Genomic DNA, 20,410 nt, shown 5'->3' with positions numbered 1-20,410 from the left:
TTTCTTCTCTGTGGAAATAATTCTTTGATGTATGCCACTGCAACGAAAGTGGGTGGACGAATTGAGATCGAGAAAGAATGAGTTGTCGAGTGATTTTGATTTCGTCATGATTTGGTTTAGTGTGCGTGGAATCATGTAAAGAAGTAAATTTTACTTGATGTCATGTTTTGTGCGGTATTAATTTTTGTTTATTCTCGGATGCGCTACTGAGGACAGTGGCGTGAGGGAAATGGTGTCAAATTTGTACTTGGTGGCTTGACTTGGTTTTGAATTTTCTTTCTTATTTACTACAAGTCTATAATAAGATATGCTAATTTGTGCAAATAAATGATTCTTTTGGGAATGTAAATTTGCAGATAATTTGACCATGTTTTAATCTGCACGCAAGATTGGCGAGGCAGTTTGTTGTCGTTGTTGTTATTATAATTATAATTACTTTTTTTTTTAAGCTTCCCGTGTCCCCCTTCCCAATCCACTTTTTTTTAATTTTATTTTTATTTTTAATCTTATTACTACAGCTATCACTTGGCTCTGGTTGTCTCTTTGATGTCTTAGAAGTTCTAACATAAGAAATAAGACTGCTTGTTTGAATAAGTTTAACTTGGATTTATAGGTAATAAAATTAAGAATAGATAAATTAAAGTTTTGAACAAGATAAAATTAATTTATCTATATTATAAGTTAATTTATAAAATTTTTCGTATATTTGTTTTGAATGTTTTTTGCTTGTTTTTATACGACAATTTGAATGTTATAGTTAAGAATGAATTCAGAAATCTGTAACCTATTAGATAAGTGATGGAGTGTTTATTCATAAGTGAAAATCTTTATGGGAATTATTGTTTAGCAGAAATATCATTAATTTAGATAATAATGTGTAACAGATGGGTTTTGATGAGAAAAGGTTGGGTTGTTACTTAGAGATTATGAAACAGAACTTGCAGTTATCATTATAAGGATCTGTAATGATAAAGAAGAGTAACGTGATTTACATTACTCTATTTTCGTAGTTGTCAACACTTAAACTACCTTGAAGGTGGTTCTTTGGTTGGCCTAGCTGAGTTGGGAAGCGGCTCGCCTAGTGGCCTTAGATCGACTTGGCCAAGTTACCTTCAGCTCATGACATTTTTTCTTTATAAAAGCAAAGAAATATGTCAATTCATCTAGGAAGAACATCAACATCAAAAACCGTAAGATGTGCTTCTCTGTGTTCAAAATATGATTCTTCAAACAGATGCACATTCGATTAGTTAAAACAAAACGGAACATGCACTGAATGTCTGTTCAGTATCCTGGTTTGGATGTGCTTTAATAGCATCAAAGGTTAAAACAAGGCTAAAAACAAAGAAGTTATAAGTATTTGCTTTTGTGGATGTTGATCAATTTTGGCAAGTTGAAATACCAAATAGGCATGATTGTTTTCATGTTTATACGTGTTTTTTACACTAGTTCTCCTGCAAAGGCTTGAAATTGATTGGATTGTTAAGGAGAAACCGTGTAACATGTGACAGTTGCGAACTGAGTAATTTTACTTTATTAAACGCTTTGTGTTGTATATCACGATTTTTAACCAAGTTAATTTTCTACTATGTACTAGTTCTCCTGCAAAAGCTTGAAATTATATGAGATTTAGTATGTGAGTATTTTATAATTTGTTGTCTTATAAATATATTATGTATTTATTTATTTATTTTATTATATGTAATTTGAGATTTTTTGTATTTTAAGTTTATTAGGAGTGTTATTATTATTATAATTTATTTTATGATGTAACAAATTTAAGATTTTTTGTGTAATAAATCTTAATTATAGTAATTTATGTGAATGATTTAAATATTAAAAAAATATTGAGAGAAATAAATATGTTGAAATAGCAATTAATAATTCAGATCCATGTTAGGAAATAAGAAAAAAGTGAGATTATTACACGTGGGTGTTGTTGTGATCCATATCTGAAGTCTGAAGTCTAAACCCATTTTAAAATTATAGTGGCACCCCATTGGCTGGTTTGGGAGAACACGGATCGCCAAAGGAGTAACGAGGAGGCGTGGATAAGATCTGATCGAACGGTTGAAGTGTTTGTGTTGAGGATCCTTCGTAAAGGCTTCCAAAGCTTTAAAAAGAGAAGGGTGCCAACGCACCGTTCATCCGCATCTTGCCATCACTCTCGCACTTGTGATTATTCCCTTTCTAGCACCACACCAAATCCACGCCCAAAATCTAGGGTTTCCATGGACACCGCCGGAAAGATCAAGAAGGGCGCCGGAGGAAGGAAGGGTGGTGGCCCCAAGAAGAAGCCGGTGACCAGGTCCGTCAAGGCTGGTCTCCAATTCCCCGTTGGAAGAATTGGGCGTTACTTGAAGAAAGGAAGGTATGCGCAGCGCGTGGGAACTGGTGCTCCCGTTTACCTAGCTGCTGTTCTCGAATACCTAGCTGCTGAGGTAGTCAATTTTTCATGACCCACTGTTAAATTTATGATTTTTGGGGGTTTTGTGTTTGGAAATTGAAGTGGGTGTGTGTGGATTGTGCAGGTGCTTGAGTTGGCTGGTAATGCTGCTCGTGACAACAAAAAGAATAGGATTATCCCCAGACACGTGCTTTTGGCTGTGAGGAACGATGAGGAGTTGGGGAAATTGCTTGCTGGAGTTACCATCGCTCATGGTGGTGTGCTTCCCAACATCAACCCTGTGCTTTTGCCTAAGAAGACTCAGGCTGCTGCTAAGGAGCCCAAATCCCCATCCAAGGCCACCAAGTCTCCCAAGAAAGCTTGATGATAAATGCCTAGATTAATTGTTTTCGGTTTAGTATGTATATTAGTCTTTAGATGCTTTTGTTGTAAAAGAAAAATTTCATGTGTTGGAAGACACTGTAATTTTTATCTTGTTTTCTCTCATTTAAGAGTTTGCTACATTAATGGAAACTTCTTGTTTTCGGTTCAATTTTCTTTTTTGTGTTTCTGTTTGACATGACTTGTTTTTCTGTTACAGAAGTGATTTATTATGTTTGTCGTTCTTTGTGGTTGTGAATATTTGATTAGGTTGTTATTGTGTAGTAACATATCTGATGCGTTTGAGTTGAAGTGTTTATTTATTTATTTATTTATTTATTTATTTTTTTTAGTTTTTCTTCCCCTGAATTTTTAATTTTTACTTCTTTTGTAATGACTTTAAGCTTCTAGTATTTTTTATGCTTGAAACAATAGTTAGGAGATGATGTTTCTTTAACTATAACTATTGGATGGATTGCTAAAGTTATGCTTACTATTATTCATTTAGTAGTATGTTGTGGTTAGATTGATTGAGTTTTTTTAACAGTTCGGACAAAGGTGAAATCACCCGAGTTTCTAGTTTTCTGAAGTGATCCATTTTTATTTTTATTTTAGATTTTACTTTATTTTTGTTTAGCTTTTGCAGTTTTCCCGCCTAAATCTTCTATTGAATGAGTTAAACTTGTTTCGATGCACTTTTGTGTTTTCTCGCTGTCGCTATTGGTGTACGGTCGTTTTAGGCAGTCAATTCTTAACTGATTAGACTTTATTAGAGTTCTTTTTACGTTGAATGATTCAAAGAAATGGCAGAGGAATAACATTTCATCTTTTTTTTATTTTGTTTCTATCTTTTACAATTGAATGCAATGCAATACTTTGCAATAAATTGTAATAACGATGTTTTACTCACTTACACCAACATTTCTTTCTCAAATCTTATTAATGATTTTAGTGTTGTTCAATTAAGGGTATAGTTTTTATTATTGTTCACCTTTTTCTTACTAAAGCGAATACTAGTTTTATTGTTTTATGCAAATGCCGTCAAGTAAAAGTAATGTAATACTTTCTCTAGACTATAATATTTGATGTTTGAAGTTTTTGTCACTTAAGAAATATTTAATGTAAGTATTGTCTATAATACCTTCATTTTATATCTATTTCAAAATCAATTATGAGTCGAAATAATAATTATTAAATAAGAATATATGTGAACAATGTTAATTAATGTTACTTGAAATGTGAAAATTATTAAATATTTTGAAATAAAGAAATAGCTTTCAACAAAAAATTATGATATGAAGGGAGTAATATTTTAGACACTAAATTTCAAATTCTAAGCCAACACAGACCGGTTTTGCAAATGTGTTGTATCACAATGTCTCAAAATTGGACATTGATATTCTCATAATGTTAAGTCCCTTGTTAGATGATTGAAGAATATGAAACCAAGGAGCCTTGAGCACAAAAAAATAAATTTGTTTAGGTGACATTGCACAGATGATAATGTATTTATTGTATTGTTATCTATGTGAACAATCCAAATCATGATCTATTATGAACTCTCAAACTTATATAATCATGAATATTAATTGCATGAGACATACAGTAACATTGACCTCAAGGATTTATCTGTGTGATATGAAAGTCTGCAAAGACATAATAGGTTTTTTGGATAATAAACTAACAATAAAACTATCAAGTTTTTTTCAATAAGAATGATTCAGGATTTCACAGAGAGCGAAACAGAGAGCTCTCCAAAATCTTTTGAAACATTTTTAAATGAAGAAAACAAATGTTTCTATGATTGACAGACTAGGTCAAGAGGATAATGTGAAACTAGCTGCTGAAATAACAAGTCAAAAGATAGGACCTAGTTTAAAGGACCTAGCCAAAAGGATAAGAGGAAGTCTAAAACCAAATTAAAAAGATCAATTTTGAGTAAAATATCTATTTTATAAAAACTAAATCAAATAAATATATCAACCCTTTGAAATATCATCTAAAAATATACAAAAGTTTTACTCAACATCTGTTGAAATATTATATTAACAAAAGATTATTTCATGCACGAATGTGGACACTGTATATAAGACATTGTCTTCAGGTCATTTCTCGTTTGCAGGTTCAACCAAAATCAGCTTTCCATTAACAATCTGCGCCATGCAGGACAGGAAATGAGCATAATGTATTGAAGTAAATTCAAAAATCAATTCCATAAAACATACAGGCGCTATGTAAATTTATTGTTAGATCCATGTGTGGGCCTAAGATTCTTTTTATTAGTGGGTGCTCCAATAACAACGAGAAAGGTAGAGAACATATCAAGATATAGCAAGACTACTGTTCTGTTCACGCGTTAGATGTGTGCATGCCTAATAATTTCCATGACCCAGCCTTTTCTCAAAATTTTCATCTATCATACAGGCTGCATAACAAAAATTGTACAATCTTGATGTGTGTATGTTCAAATATGATCATTAATTATCAAACTACAGTAAGCCCAAGCCATGTATGCGATGAACATTAAGCTAAATAATTACTTAACATATGAATTAGGAAAAGAATTTGACATGCACAGGACAATTCCAACACGAGGACAAGACAAGAGACACAACACAGTTTACCTTTTGCATAGTACATATCTATTCAAAATAGTAGAGGGTTACAAGCCAGGAATTTACCATGATAATACAAAATTAAATATCAGTATGGAAAGAGATTGCTGATACCAAATGTTAGTTAACAATGAGAGAAAAAGAGAAAAATGCAAGTACGATAAGTAATATGATGTAATAGAAAAATTGAGAGAGAGAAATAATGGGTGCTAAAAGAATATTTGATGTACAAAAGTGTTTGCATATCATCATCACTATCAGTATTTTTAATTGTTTAATGCAAGGTAATAGCAGTTTAAGTACATAACTAACAAAAAAATTATGGGGTTTCATGAGTAACTCACAAGAAGCATTATAACTTTAGATCTTTCTCTCAAAATAAAATAATGGGCAGTTTGTTGATCAGAAAAAGATTGATATGCAGTGAATATACTCCACGTTTAGATTATAATTTTCTGCATGGGTACACCTGCCTAAACCCAATAAATTCAGCACAAGTAGAAGTACATTATAATTATTCCATGGGAAGAAGATATAATTACATCCATTTTCCTTCTTCATGGCTTCACTCTACCACCACTCGAGGAACATTATTAAGTTGAGGACAATATTACACACTTTCCTCGTGTATCAACAACCCTTCAAAGTAGGAATTAAACAACTTTCCATCAAAGAAAGATGCTCAATGGAAGTCCTAACATGGAATAAAAGCAGTTAGGGAAAAAAGGTTAAGTAGCTCTAGAGTAATTTTTTTTGTTTTTTAAATATCAAGTCTACTATAACCATAAATGCAGCCAAAAGGCTTCAGTATAACTTTACGTGGTAGTCCAATGATGTTTCCATGGACCATCAAAAGCAAGGAAGGACCCGCTTGTTCATGTCATAGATTAGAGACAAAAACAGGGAAAGCCAAACTAGAAAACAAACGAAGGCTTTAAATCCATACGAACAATATATATTTATTATTTCCAATCAGCAATGAATCAGGCATTTCAACAAACAGCAGGAGTGCAAAGTGACTTACAACAGCAACGCAGCTAACACAATTATACGAACATGGAACAAGTTGGAAAATCAGTGAAAATTACCCTGCCGTTCATGGCTTTCATGGCATTTTCCGCTTCAATTTCAGACTTGTAGGAGACAAACCCAAACCCTTTTGGCCTTTTAGTTCTAGGATCCATGACTAGATCAACTGATAACGCGGAATTGAACAGGAGAGTCAGCAAATGGGGAAAGGGAGAAGATTTGAGAAGAGAGAAAAAGCACAAGACAACAAAACACACACCCTTGGTAACCACCCCGAATGGAGAGAACAAGGTTTTGAGCTGCTCCTGTGTAGTGTAAAAGGATAATCCTGAAAAATGAAATGAAGCAATATAAAGGGTTGGGATTGAATTAGGTCAAAGAGAGGGAGGAGAGAAGAACCCTAACTGCACACAAAGAGCTTTGTCCCGATTCTATGTGACATCTCGGACTTTCCGATTCCAATGTTAACACTGCCAGCATCAAACCATTCTACAATTTTCCTCTTATTATCACCAGGGAAGCTGCTTCTCATTTAAAAAATAAAATATTGTGTGATTAATTGATTACTGTGATTAGTTTTTAGTGTGAATTTTAAAAAGGAGTAATTATAAGGATAATCTAGTATGAAATCTAGACATTCTTATTAAGTTATGAACGGTTTGAAAAACTTAAAAACAAACAAATTTTATTAAATTTTTTTTAAACTAAGATACTTCATTCATGTACTTCTTTCAAATGATTGTTTGTATGGCATTGTCGATTCACAACTTGCACATTTAACTTGCTATCAAACTAAAAAATATCATGAGATAAATTCAACTCAATTGCCCATTTGACAACATCACACATGAGGCAAGAGCTTCAGCTTCCATTGGAGAAATGATTCTGTTGCATGAAGTTGTTTTGTCAGACATTAAAAGTCCATGATGATCACGAATGCATGAGGCAAAATCAAATGTTCTAATGTTAGTGAATATTGCAGCATGAATATTGATTCTTAGTTGACTGTTTTCAGGTTTTTCCCAAGTACCAAAAGTAGCAGCAATTTGCACATGATGAAGTTTAAATGGGTGTTTGGTTTTAATTTTTAAACGCAAGTTCTTCGTCTCTCCACGTCCAATTATCAATTTACGAAAAAACTATTATTTTTTCCTTCCGGTTAAACGTGAAAAATTATGTTTTGACGCTAAACACTAGGTAAGTCTAGCTAGAAGTCATTCACACAAGGCTTGCTTGACAAAATTGTGAGAAATATGGATGGGCTTGCAGAGGTTGTCACAAACTAATTCATTCCTCCTTCTTCAAATGGTCCAAAACACCAAGATGAATTTATCTTTTATATCGTTGTCAAGAATTGATAACATATGGAAAATAAAACTCGATAGTATAAGTTACTTGTTATATAAGATGACAAAGTCAAGCATGAACCCAAGCTTCCTTAGAGCACTCGTAATCCACAAAGACATGCCAATCAGTTTTTACATCATTATTAAATGATATATGACAGGGCATTGAACTCCCTCATTAATCAACCACTGCCAAATGGGGAGGATTCTTCTAGCCAGCTTCAAAAATAAAATTTTTTGTGGTAGCTTTAAATTTTATGTTTACATCCGGTCTTCATACCCATGCAATGATCTATTATTTATCACATGCTTCATTATAGTACGCTGATTTAACAGAAAACCTATCATCCCTAGTAAGCTTCCATATTAATACATTAATTATCATCATATGGTAATAAAAACATGCATAGACAAAATGTATTGGACATCCCGATCCATAAATAATTGCTCAATTAGCTCAACATTCCAAGTTCCAGTTGCATGGTGGATTCACTTTCAAGTGCTCCAATCCAATTGGTGAAATGGGTTGAACATAGGAAATATCAGTTGCACGTAACCAAAGAGAGCTTCATGATTATGAAAGTTTAACATAAATCTAGCTCTATCATTGTATATTCATATTACATTAATAAATGATAAGAAATTTCATTCCTTAGCTGTCATTAATTTTTGAATTGTTTAATAAGTTTATCAAACTCAAATTAAGTGTTCAGAATAAATCAGATTCATCAAATAGAATGACACATAGGGACAGGACTATTCGCTTGCTGTCTTTTTGTTTTTGATATCTTAATAATACTTTTTTGTATGGAAAATAAACTCAAGTGTCTATATATAATAATTTAGTTAATAACAATAACTCCAATTTCTTTGTGTTCCAGAAGAGCCTATTGATTTTGTTCAATTCATTTGCCCGGAAACATTGACTCAGTTAAGCTTTATTGTTTCCTTAAAATGAAAGAAATAGGAATTGGTAATAAATCTGAGACGGTCATTGTTTAAACAAGAGTATTTAAATGTTTGTCCTTGCTGATCTGGTCAAAATGAATCCATCTCTGCTATAGAGTAGTTCAAATCTCAAAATTAGTGTTAAATTTCACTTTCATGGTCAGATTTCATAAAAGTCAATTTGTATGTCTTCAACCATATCGCACAAAGGAAGATTTAGATAAAAAGAAAAAGAAAAAACTGAATATTTTTTATGACTTTATTAATAAACCAATCCATTATCCATGGTTAGATAATTTTTCCCTTAAAAATTTCAAGTGCGGTAATGGTGCTTTGCAGGTTATTTTGTTAAAAAAGAAAGAAAAAAAAAAGAATTTGGAATGTAACAGGGTAGAAGCCTGTCATCACAGTGAACCAATGTTCCTTTTTTTTGGTTTTGAAAAAGAAATTCATATAAAGCCATTGACAGTTAATTAACGGCTTTAAGATATTCTAAACTAGTTGGCAGTGCCAAGGCATACAACAACGCCAGTCATTTAACGCCACCCGTACGCAACACCTTTAACAAGAATTTATTTTATTAAACACTAGTAGGAAATGGATATTTTATTTTCTGGGGGCTTTGAAAAAAGTTAGTTGTAGAAAAAATAATTCAGATTTCTTTTTTCTTGTATAGTATTTTCAAGAATATTTATTGATTTTATTAAAAATTAGTATCTCTCCAAATCTTGATTATATTAATATTAAGGTTATTTTTTTAGAATTATTTTTTTAATTAAATTTAATATTTGAGACTTTGAAATTTAAGGGCTAATCTCAATAATAATCGTAGAAAAAATAATTAAAATTTGAAAATATGTTTTAGGTTTATTTTTTTATTTTTATTTTTGATGGCAGAGAGTGAGTAATTTTAAAAGCTACAAAGTATGTATAATGAATTTAGGAGTAAAAGTATTTAATAAGAATGTGGAAATTAGATGGATAATTTACTAAATTATATCTCCTTTATAATATATATACTTATATATATATTATAAATTTAAATATGTTTTGACTTTTATATTTTTATTTTTAGATTCTTGATATTTTCTTATTATTTTATTTTAGTGCATATCATTAACTATGATAGTTAGTTTTCTTGATTTGATCCTTAGTGGTTTTAATAATGATAAGTTCTTATATATTTAAGTTATAATAATGGTGAAATAATAGATGGATTAATTTCTCATATGAGTGTTTCAAAATAAACTCATAATAAATATACTAGAATATAATTCATAATGATTTTCAAGATGAAGAAGAATAAAAAATTTCTACAAAACTCATTTGGGTGATAAAGAGAATACTCATCTCTAATAACTTAGTCAGATTTACAAAATACATATGAAAATAACTACATTAAAATGAAATTGTCAAGATTAAAAGTCATCTTAACAATCTATTTTCTTATTATGAACATTTCCATTTATAGAATCAAGTCTCATACTTTTTTCTTTAATCTATCTTAAAAGAGTTTATAATGGGTTAAGATCATTTACTTCTATTTGAATTAGAATTCAAAAAAATACACCTTTCTTCTTATTTATATGTGTCAATCTATTGTCTTTCTTTATACCTAAATTTTACTGATTAATATCTACTAAGAGCTGTCAACCATACAAGATGAGTATTTATCTCTTAAATAATATAATTCATAACAAACAAAATTTAAACCCTTAGCAACTTAGTTAAAAAATATAGGTAGAGAAGATTTAAACTCTAAACAACTTAGTTAAAAGATATAAATAGTTATTATTTGTAAATAATTTTTTTTGAGTTTATTAGACTAGTATAATAATTTGATTAACATAAAAATAATAATTTTTTATGGGTACATAAGTTAGCACTTAACAAGAATTATCCTTTTAACATGTTGACACTCAATTAAATAAGACATGAAGGGCAAGTAAAAAACAAAAACTCTTAAATCACCTCTCTTACCAAATTTGTCTAAGCAAATATCATACACTTAAATGTTTATTTTTATAGGTATTATATTGGTAAAAAAACATTTATTTATTTTGGTGATGATTAGTTTTTATCATAAAATTTGGCTAATTATACTTACTAAGCTTTTATTTTTAATTACACTTTTCATTTATAAAAAAAAATATTTTACTTAAATGTTTAATTTTAATTTCAATTTAACAATGATTTGTTAGTATGCCCATATATATATATATATATACTCAAATAAAATTATTTTATTTTTGAGTTATAAAAAAAATTTAATTTAGGTTGAATTTAATATTATTTTAAGAACTTAATTTTTATACAATATTATTGTATTTGTTTTTACATTTTCAATTAATTATAATTAACTTTATATATATATATAGATAATATTAAATGATTAAAATATATTATAATTTATAATTGAATGTAGAAAATATTTTTCAACCAGTATATTTCAACTAAATTCTAACATTTAAAATAATTAATCCAGGACACATAAGAAATTCATTATTAGTATGTAAGTGCATCCTAATTATTAAATTTTATTAGTAAATAATATATGTATATATATATATATATATATGATAATGTAAATATTTTTTTATATTTAATTATTCACAAAAAATATATTACGTATAATAATATTTTTTATTTTAAAAATTATATCTAAATAATTTGCTAAAAATGTATATATATTAAACCCTGAAATAATTTCAAACCTATCCAAATTTAAAAAAAAAATGTTTTCTTTAATGTTAAGATTAATTGATTATTTATGATCGTGTACTAAATAGTAAGTATTCAGCTGCGTTAAGCATTAATATTTAAAATATATATAATAATTTTATTTAGCTCAAGTATAATTTTTTTTTATTTTTATGGTGGTGTGAAATAATGAAATAATGAAATATTTTTTAAGAAAGGATTAATAAGAAAGTTGAAAGAGCATAAGAAAAAATAGGGCCCCACCATAGTCGGGAATGGTCCGAAGTTGAAGGTTGTAAAAAAACTCCAGGCTGTATCCTACTCCTGCTGTTCTGGTCATTGGTCAATCAAAAATTCCGAAACTTTTTATTATAAAATAAAATAAAAACAACAAACCTCTCTCTCTCTCTCTCTCTCTCTAAAAATCTCCGCGGTTCTTCACTTCAACTTTGGAGATCCTCTCTCCCTCCCATTTCCATTTCCATTTCGGATCTGGTATCGTTTCTCTCTCTCTCTCTCCTGCATTTCTTTTTCTGCGTTCAAAATCATTTCCTCTTAATTTTCCTATTATTTTTTTGCCAGGAATATAGTACATAGTTTTCGTCACTGTTGAAATTCAAATCACGTGAGATTCATCCATTCATTGAAAGTTGATGGCTGCTCCACCGGCAAGGGCTCGTGCGGATTATGATTATCTCATAAAGCTTCTCTTGATTGGGGATAGTGGTATGTCACTCCTCTCTCGCCTTTTCTCCATATTTCCTCCGTAATATTTCGATTCTTCCTATTGCTAATTACAAAACAAAGCGTTGTAAATTAATTATCTGCAAACAAATGAGATGATTCTATGCACAAACGTCAAACGTTTCATTTCGGTATTTTTTTAATCTCGAATTGTTCAATTTGGATTTTGAGGCAAGTGTGTTTATTGTTTAATTTTTGAGTTTGAATTTTTTCATGATCTGCCTTGAGCAAGTATTTGAATCGTTGTTTCTAATTTCTATTACTATGATATAATTACGATGTCCAGATGTTGAACTGCAAAATCCGTTTGATCATAGTCTGAATATGTTGGACAAATTCTCCTTGTTATCCTATATAATTAGGTTAGACCTCTCTACGTCAACGATGATTTGTTTAATTGAAAGTACAATATGTACTCAGTTTTGACGCGTGTTTCGACTAGCTTATTTTAAAGAATGGCCATTTTTTATTTGCAGCTTCTTAAGAGAGTTTTTGTTTTTTGAGTGGAAAAAAAACTAAACCAAAACAACGTAACGCAAGTTGCTTTTGAGCTTTTTCTTACATACTTTTAATCTGTTTACTCCATAGGAAAGAAGAAATATTACAAGTTGGCGTTTCACTTGAGTTTTTTTCCTGTGCCTTGGATATTTAGCGCATTATATATGTCCATAAATTTAGATCCTTCCACCCTCTCTGTCTTTTTTGTCAGTGGATGAATGAATAGAATAAAATATTATAATAGCATAAAGAAATGAAAAATACTGTGGCCAAAGTAACTGCAGGAGATGTGCATTGGTGTACAAATTCCTTAATTTTTTTCACAAACCTTTTTCTGTTATTCTTGGCTGCAGGTGTTGGAAAGAGTTGTCTTCTTCTTCGATTCTCTGATGGTTCTTTCACAACTAGTTTCATCACAACCATAGGGTGAGTTTTCACAATTTAGGATTAAAATTGTAGAATCTTGTGTGCCAGTAGTTTCCTTTTCATCACAAGGTCTATCCTCCTGGTGCAGCATTGATTTTAAGATAAGAACCATTGAGCAGGATGGAAAACGGATCAAGCTCCAAATTTGGGATACTGCAGGTCAGGAGCGGTTCCGAACAATTACAACTGGTAAGATTTATGATCCTTACATGTACTAGTATCATTGAAAAGTAAAGAATACCAACTCGATCCTTGATGAACAAGCCAACTGCTAATATTCGTACACTTACATTATAAATCATACATGTACTAAAATCTACTCTATTGATTTTCTCATTAAAGGTTGAAGATACCTTACTTTTGTCTGCAAAGTGAACTCATCATTTTAGAACGAATCCCATCTAGTGGAGAAAACACTGCTTGGAATCTGGTTAGTGGCACTTCATGCTGTAGGATGAAAGGTAGAAAGAAAAAAGGAGAAACAATATGTAGGAAAATAAACGAGAGGGAGATGATAGAGAGAAGAAAAAAATAAATAGAGAGGAAAAGTACACTTCAAAATACCATAATTATTATTCAATATCAGAACTGGGGATTTTACTCCTCTCTAAAGTGAGGAGGGTGCACTTTAGGAGATAAAGTATAGTTATAATTGTTGATTAAAAAAATCAATAGTTGAGATTTTAACAACAATTTTTGTTGTACATGAAAAACAATAACAACAATAAAGCTTTATATCGCTAGATGAATTTGGCTACATGGATCATATGTTGTCATTCGGCTCGCTTAAAAATCAAAGCTTCAAGAATATTATTTACCATGAGATTTCAAGCAAAAAAAGATCCTATGTTTGGAATATCCAGCAAGTTTATGCTGTCTATCAAGGGCTTAACACAACTGTCCTCCTTAACCTGGGTTTGGGACTGGCTATAAGAGCATAGGTGGGGTTCTTTGTTATACATGTGCGTGCATTTGATTAGAATTTCAGCTGTTGACGTGCACCTCATCACTTGTTTAGAGCCAAATCCCAAAGATGATGTGACAGACTAAAATAGACAGTTCAGAGTTCAAATTCAAAGATAATTCTAAATCCAACTAAGGCAAAAATCGGATCCCCAAAAATTTATTCCATGCCTAAGCTTAAATTAAACAGTCTTCACTTTCTGTTTGGGTTCCTATTGTCTCAATTGCCAACCACGTAAAATTTATGAGCAAAATATTTTTTGGGGACATTGCCCTTGTGTGTGTGTGTGTGTGTGTGTGTTTTTTTTTTTTTTTTTTTTTTTTTTAAATTCAAAATTGATCAGTAATTATTGTGATGATCAGTTGATCACTAGTGAGCCTCTTTTTGAATTATCTAAACTGAACTTTCACTAGTGATACCTGCTTTTTCTCTGTTTGATGTGCCATGAGTTAAATTTCATATCCATTTGAATGGATACTGTTTCATTGCTGTTACTCTATATTTCTTTTATTCTTCATTGATTTTTCAAGCTTTGTGCCAATTTGAGTATCTGTCAAGTAGTTTATTTTGTGCCCTACTTTACTAAAATCCCATATTTCTTCAGCTTACTATCGTGGTGCTATGGGCATATTGCTAGTCTATGACGTCACAGACGAATCATCATTTAACAGTAAAGTTTCTATCTGTTGTTTCGGTTTAAAATTTCGAGATATGTGTTTTTCTCTTCAAAGGCTTTCTCATCTGGAATATTCACCCAGCTTATGTCAATTTCAGATATCAGGAATTGGATTCGTAACATTGAGCAACATGCTTCAGACAATGTTAACAAAATACTGGTGGGGAACAAAGCCGACATGGATGAAAGCAAAAGGGTATGCTAACATCTGGGACCTTTCTCTTTATGAGGTATCTAGGACCTTCGATGCACCTATTTTGTGCAGATCTAAGTCAAGGGAGCTCAGGAAATGAACCATTATTATCATCAAATATATTTGTTCTTACTATTATGCAAGATTTAATCTTGTAGTCTAGGTTAATGTTTCTTTGAGATTTAACCCAACACACCAATTCACGTTTGCACACTTAACCATGTGCTTTTGAAACCAATTTTAGTTGAAATTGAAACTAGTTTTTTCTCCTCTTAACATCTGTTTCCCCATCCAAAATCTTAAACCAACATGCTTCAAAATGTTAGAGGAACCATTTGTTAGACCATTAGTGAATGAAACAATTTTGGTGAGGTTGAGAGCAAAGTGGTTAAGGGGATTGAGTTTGATTTGATGTCATTAACTAAATTAGTAACATCTGGGATCATCTCTTTCTCAAATGTTTGTCAAATTTGGGATTTTAAATCATATATGCCTTTGCCTTTCTTTCTAGGCTGTCCCTACCTCCAAGGGCCAAGCACTGGCCGATGAGTATGGAATCAAATTCTTTGAAACAGTAAGTGATGTATACATTAAAATGTGGAAACTTCCTTAAGATTTTTTAATTTGTTATTATTATGTACTGAAAAAAAATCTATTGCAGAGCGCAAAGACAAATCTAAATGTGGAGGAAGTTTTCTTCTCGATTGCAAGAGATATAAAACAAAGGCTTGCTGACAATGACTCTTCTAAGGCCGAGGTATTTTGAATTTCAACTTCCTTCAATTCAAGAACTGAGTTTATATTTATTAATAGCTTTCTCTCCATCATTTTGAATGTCTCACCATATTTTCATGGCAGCCAGCGGGAATTAAAATCAACCAACAAGATCAGGCAACCGCCGGGCAAATTGCACAAAAGTCAGCTTGCTGTGGCTGAGGAGGCAACATTATTTTCCAAGAACAAGAATGAAGGAGGAAAATACATGTATGATGATAAATTGATGATGATTCGTGCTTTTGCATTTTACGCTGTCATTCTTTAATAGTTTCTTTCCTAGATGTTATATATTAATTCAGAGCTAGATATGATTGTGTCATTGGCCCTTGTGTTGTTTTGTTGGGACACAAATCCATTGGTCGTTGATATTTTGAATGGTTAATTGCATTGATATTCTTTAAAACGTAATAAAGTTATATTAACCCATTTTTAGTTTAAAAAATTACAGCAGTTATTTCATGTTAAATATTACTGAGCAAAAGTATATATTTGCTCACTTATATTTCAGATACATATATTCTGAACATTTTATATTTCATGCGAGTACAAACTATGCCGAACTTATACATGAAAACTAGAAGGGAGGTCATTATAAATTTGTTACACAAAAGAGTCCCATGCATTTTCTATACCTGCTGTGAGATCTAGGTATCTTTCTCCTTTTTATTACTGTTCTCAGTCTTCAAGATCTTCCCAAATATCTGGGGGTATACTTACAATGTCTCAGGTCAAAGAAGTGTTTATGGTGCAAGTATCAGAGAATCAGATTAGCATATTAACCTTGTGGGATTTTCCCCTCCTTTTAAAAAAAATAAAAAAAAATGTTTTTTGGTCTTATTTCTTATTAACAAAAAGTATTTGGACTTACATGGGCTAACTAGAAAAAGCCTAGAAGTTATTCGGTCTAACCTGTACATTTTAAATGTTAACTACAAATAAATAATTTATGTCATAATTGTTATATGGGGGACAGCTAACGACACATTCCTCTTAATATATTCTTTTTTTATTATTTATAATTTATAAAAACCACAAAATTAAGAGAGTCCTTAAATAAAATGTGGGATTCACCTACTTTTGTATTTTTTAATAAATTTCAACTAATAAGAGTGATAAAAGAGTGTGAAATGCTCCTAACATTTCTCTTGCTATATGCTTATTAAAAAAAATTCACACACCACTGTTATTATAACATTTTTTCTTTTATAGTTTGAGGTTTCAAACTATAAATTTTGAAAAGTTATAATGACTTCTTATGATAGAATCAACTTTTCATTAACAAATAAGCATTATATAGTCGGTTGTAAGTGCTGTTATAATCTCCCTTAATTTGAGCAAATATATTTTTGCTAAAAACGAATTGGGTATTTTATTTTAATGAGGCTTTTATATCATAAAAAACATGTTAATAAGCTTGTAGATGACATAAATGCAATTAAATTTAGAAGAATCTTTTTCATAGTGTAAACTATATATATGTAATGCGTGAATAAAAAGCCCAATAAACTATAAAAGACGTAAACTAATTATGTATTTTGTCCTAATAGATTGATATTTGACAATAAATGAATGAATCGTGCAGAAAAATTAAGACAGACAGACGTGTGATGCAAGCTAGCCTAGTTGATGCAAACATTAAATCATGACGTATATCTATTAAGCGGAGGGAATCAATCCTCTCTTGAATTTTTGTATGACTTCGTCACATTGTATTTATCTTTTTTATTTTTAATTGTAAGTATTAAATAGGTAAAATTTTATTAAAATTTGTGAATATTTATAAAGAGAGAAATAGACATAATTTTTACACAAGTTCTCTCATTAAGAGAGTACTTGAAAGAATTTTTTATATAGAATTTATTTGGGTTTATGTTCTAATATAAACACTTGAACTAAATCATTTGTAATTTTCTTTTGTTAATTTATTTTATTAAGTTTCATGGTAAATATTTTAAAATATGGATAAAAAAAACCATTCTTATTATAAGGCATAGTTTAAAAGAAATTTTTTATCCTTTTCTAAGACATCTTACTATTTCTAAAAAATATATTTTTTTTTGTCTTTTTCTAGTAAAAATATATTGTGAGAATATGTGTTTTTCTCTCTTACTTCTTAAACTCTATCCAATTGACACTTATCATTTTTGTGATATTAATGTATAAATTTGATAAAATAATATCTCCAACCCTCTCATAAAAATTTAATGATGAGTAATAAATATAAAATCAATAAATCATGATTTTATTTTATAAATATAATATAATAAAATAACATAATTATTTATATTAGTTCGTATGATTCAATTAAAAATTTCTTATAGTAATAATAAAGATCAAAAGGTATATAAAATAGATAAAAAAAATATTTATTTCAAAAGTCGTCTCAATTACAACAGTTCAGTTCATATTTTTAGTGCTTATAACAAACTGTTTTTGTGATAAATTTATCTTATATGAAAAGATTACTTAAGTGATTTATCAATCAGTCCTAATTGCTTTTCTATGTGGAAGATTGGACCCATGTGTCCGTTTACATACATGAGCATTTGTTTGGAATCGATGCGAAATTAGATAATATAAACACAAAAAAACGATATTTAAACAATATTTTTTACAACACTTTTTAATAATTTTTTTTTTTCCGCGGCTCATGTCACATCCTTTATCTTAATTATCCCCCCCCCCCCCCCCGTTTTTTTTTTCTCCTCTTCATATATTTTTCTTTGATGTAAAAGTTATCGTGAAAAGTTTCGTTAGAACTTAGAATAGAATTACTCAAACAAATTCCTACATATAGGAGGAAACAATTATTTGGAGATAAAATAAAATAAAATAAAATTGGCACCGTACATAATATCACATTCTATCCTTTTATATACCCAAGTCTCAAAAGTCAAAATCAGGTGAACAATTAACATTTTATTATTCAATTTTTTGGGTTAAAAACCATTTTCCAGGAAACAATTATTACGTGGAAGACTGCAAGTAGCCATTGAATTAGGCAATCAGCAAAGAATGGGATAAGAACTAGGAAGTTTCATATTAACACAACATGACTACAAATGAACTACTCCAATGAGACGTATGGATAATAAATTACAAAAGTAAACCAATCTATATATATATTAAAAAAAAAAAAAGAAGAAGAAGAAGAATCTCATTGTGTACAAAAATTCCAATCAAATGAAACAATTGAGGTTGAGCTTAAGATGATCATTCTCCAACGGCGTCAAGTTCAAGTCCAAGCACAAATTCATCCCTTCAGCATTCTTGGATTTCTTCAAGATGGACAACGAAGCTTTACGAGTCCCCAAACCATCATTGACAACACTTCTATGCTTTCTCATGTGCCCTCCCAAAGCTTGTCCAATAGCAAACTGAAGCCCACAAATGGGACACGGGTGCATCCTAGGTTGTTTCATGCTTTGGTTTTCATGATGGCACGAAAGATCTGTTACCATTAGCTTCGGTTTCTTGTGGCTTGCTCTGTGCCCACCAAGGGCTTGAAATGAAGAGAACCTTCTATTGCATGTTTTGCACTTAAAACCACCAATATTATCTAACTCTCCACCCTTTGATGGGTTGCTTTCACTCTCACCAACTTTGGTTAATAGCATCAAACAATTAGCCATCTCTAACTCACCCTCTTCTCTCCCTCTCTTCATGCCTACGTAGTCGGTTTAGTGATTCACTATAACAAAAAGTGTGCAACCACGAAAGTTGTTTGTTGTTCAGACTTTGGAACTGCCTTAGTATTCAAGTTACTAGATTACGATAATTTTAAGACACTGCCACTCTTAAATATATACATAAGGTCCTCGAATATGTGAGGAAGGTGCATGTAACTACGACTATTCGGAATCACGCGTATGAAGTGCCGAAACTACCCCCGTTTTTCCTTTGCAATTAAGAATCCAAGAATAGTGACTCTTTTAATTTCAATTCTAGTTCGATATACACTATTTTCCAATCATTTATATATTTGATAATATATCAGTATGCTACTCTTTATATCTAAGAATTATAATTATGATGAATTTTAATATTATTTTAAAAAGTTACTTAACTTTATAAAATTTATTTATAATCTTTTTATTTATATATTATTTCGAATATATTATTAGTGATCTGGAATTATGATAATAAGTGTAAATATATGGAGTGGGAAGACTAAAGTATTGGTTGTTGTTGTACTGAGTTGGTACTTGGTAGTTGCTAGCTAAGTTTGCGTGACCGCGTATGCAAAGGGGTGAGACCTATACATTTATGCTTTTGAATAATTAAGAATATCCACCTGAAATTACAAGTCATGTAAGTAACTAAGCATGTTACCCATTATTCTCTACAACTTTTTAAGAGAAATAACGCAAAGTGCATCACACGAGTCTTGTTTCGGTCCCACTATGTTTGTTTAGTATCATTACTACTTTGGTTCTATGAATGTACGTATTGAAAATATTGTGTGTTTAAACAGAATTTTCACGTTAAGTTAAACTACACGCGGTCTCAAATGTAAAAAGAATATTTTATTCAAAAATCAAAAGTTGCCAAATTATGTGTTAATTTCAAATTCAATGAAAACAAAGTTTCTGCGATGATAGATGATAGGACCATCGAACGTGGCGTGTGGGCCTAGCAAAATTCGGTGTGTATGAATAGAGGAAACAGAACACTGTAGATTGAACGGCAACAATATATGGAGTCATGAAATCTGAAGTGTGAACACT

The 20,410-nt window shown here is 30.7% G+C and overlaps 4 protein-coding genes across 6 annotated transcripts; 2 read left to right on the top strand and 2 right to left on the bottom strand.

Annotated features, from left to right (window-relative positions):
• The first annotated feature begins 2,131 nt into the window (after positions 1 to 2,131).
• Positions 2,132 to 2,939, top strand: LOC109805995 (histone H2A). The gene is made up of 2 exons (XM_020368316.3): positions 2,132 to 2,441; positions 2,532 to 2,939. Exons 1-2 carry the CDS (start codon positions 2,232 to 2,234, stop codon positions 2,769 to 2,771), a joined length of 450 nt encoding a protein of 149 aa, XP_020223905.1. The 5' UTR covers positions 2,132 to 2,231; the 3' UTR covers positions 2,772 to 2,939.
• Positions 2,940 to 4,717: 1,778 nt separating this feature from the next.
• On the bottom strand, positions 4,718 to 7,081 carry LOC109806644 (uncharacterized). Of its 3 annotated transcripts, none has more exons than XM_083064945.1 (4): positions 6,817 to 7,081; positions 6,671 to 6,739; positions 6,407 to 6,577; positions 4,718 to 4,920 (listed from the first exon to the last, which is right to left on the bottom strand). In XM_083064945.1, exons 1-3 carry the CDS (start codon positions 6,941 to 6,943, stop codon positions 6,429 to 6,431), a joined length of 345 nt encoding a protein of 114 aa, XP_082921071.1. In that variant the 5' UTR covers positions 6,944 to 7,081; the 3' UTR covers positions 4,718 to 4,920; positions 6,407 to 6,428. The 3 variants fall into 3 exon arrangements, with proteins under 3 accessions (XP_082921071.1, XP_020224704.1, XP_082921072.1); XM_020369115.3 differs by having other exon boundaries at positions 6,471 to 6,577; positions 6,817 to 7,045; XM_083064946.1 differs by lacking the exon at positions 4,718 to 4,920 and adding an exon at positions 4,935 to 6,076 and having other exon boundaries at positions 6,471 to 6,577; positions 6,817 to 7,072.
• A 4,659-nt stretch (positions 7,082 to 11,740) lies between these two features.
• LOC109805850 (ras-related protein RABE1c) lies at positions 11,741 to 16,109 on the top strand. The gene is made up of 9 exons (XM_020368098.3): positions 11,741 to 11,900; positions 11,988 to 12,131; positions 13,001 to 13,073; positions 13,162 to 13,262; positions 14,642 to 14,707; positions 14,812 to 14,909; positions 15,418 to 15,480; positions 15,568 to 15,663; positions 15,765 to 16,109. The coding sequence occupies exons 2-9, from the start codon at positions 12,059 to 12,061 to the stop codon at positions 15,840 to 15,842; spliced, it is 648 nt and encodes a 215-aa protein (XP_020223687.1). The 5' UTR covers positions 11,741 to 11,900; positions 11,988 to 12,058; the 3' UTR covers positions 15,843 to 16,109.
• Positions 16,110 to 18,699: 2,590 nt separating this feature from the next.
• LOC109806522 (zinc finger protein ZAT11) lies at positions 18,700 to 19,476 on the bottom strand. Its single transcript, XM_020368956.3, has one exon. The coding sequence runs from the start codon at positions 19,346 to 19,348 to the stop codon at positions 18,863 to 18,865; it is 486 nt and encodes a 161-aa protein (XP_020224545.1). The 5' UTR covers positions 19,349 to 19,476; the 3' UTR covers positions 18,700 to 18,862.
• Positions 19,477 to 20,410: the final 934 nt, after the last annotated feature.

Source organism: Cajanus cajan, chromosome 10 (assembly GCF_000230855.2).
Source record: "Cajanus cajan strain Asha chromosome 10, NIPB_CcT2T_4, whole genome shotgun sequence".
Lineage (NCBI taxonomy): Eukaryota > Viridiplantae > Streptophyta > Magnoliopsida > Fabales > Fabaceae > Cajanus > Cajanus cajan.
Note: the sequence above shows the minus strand (reverse complement) of the source record. Positions and strands in the feature narration are given on the sequence as shown.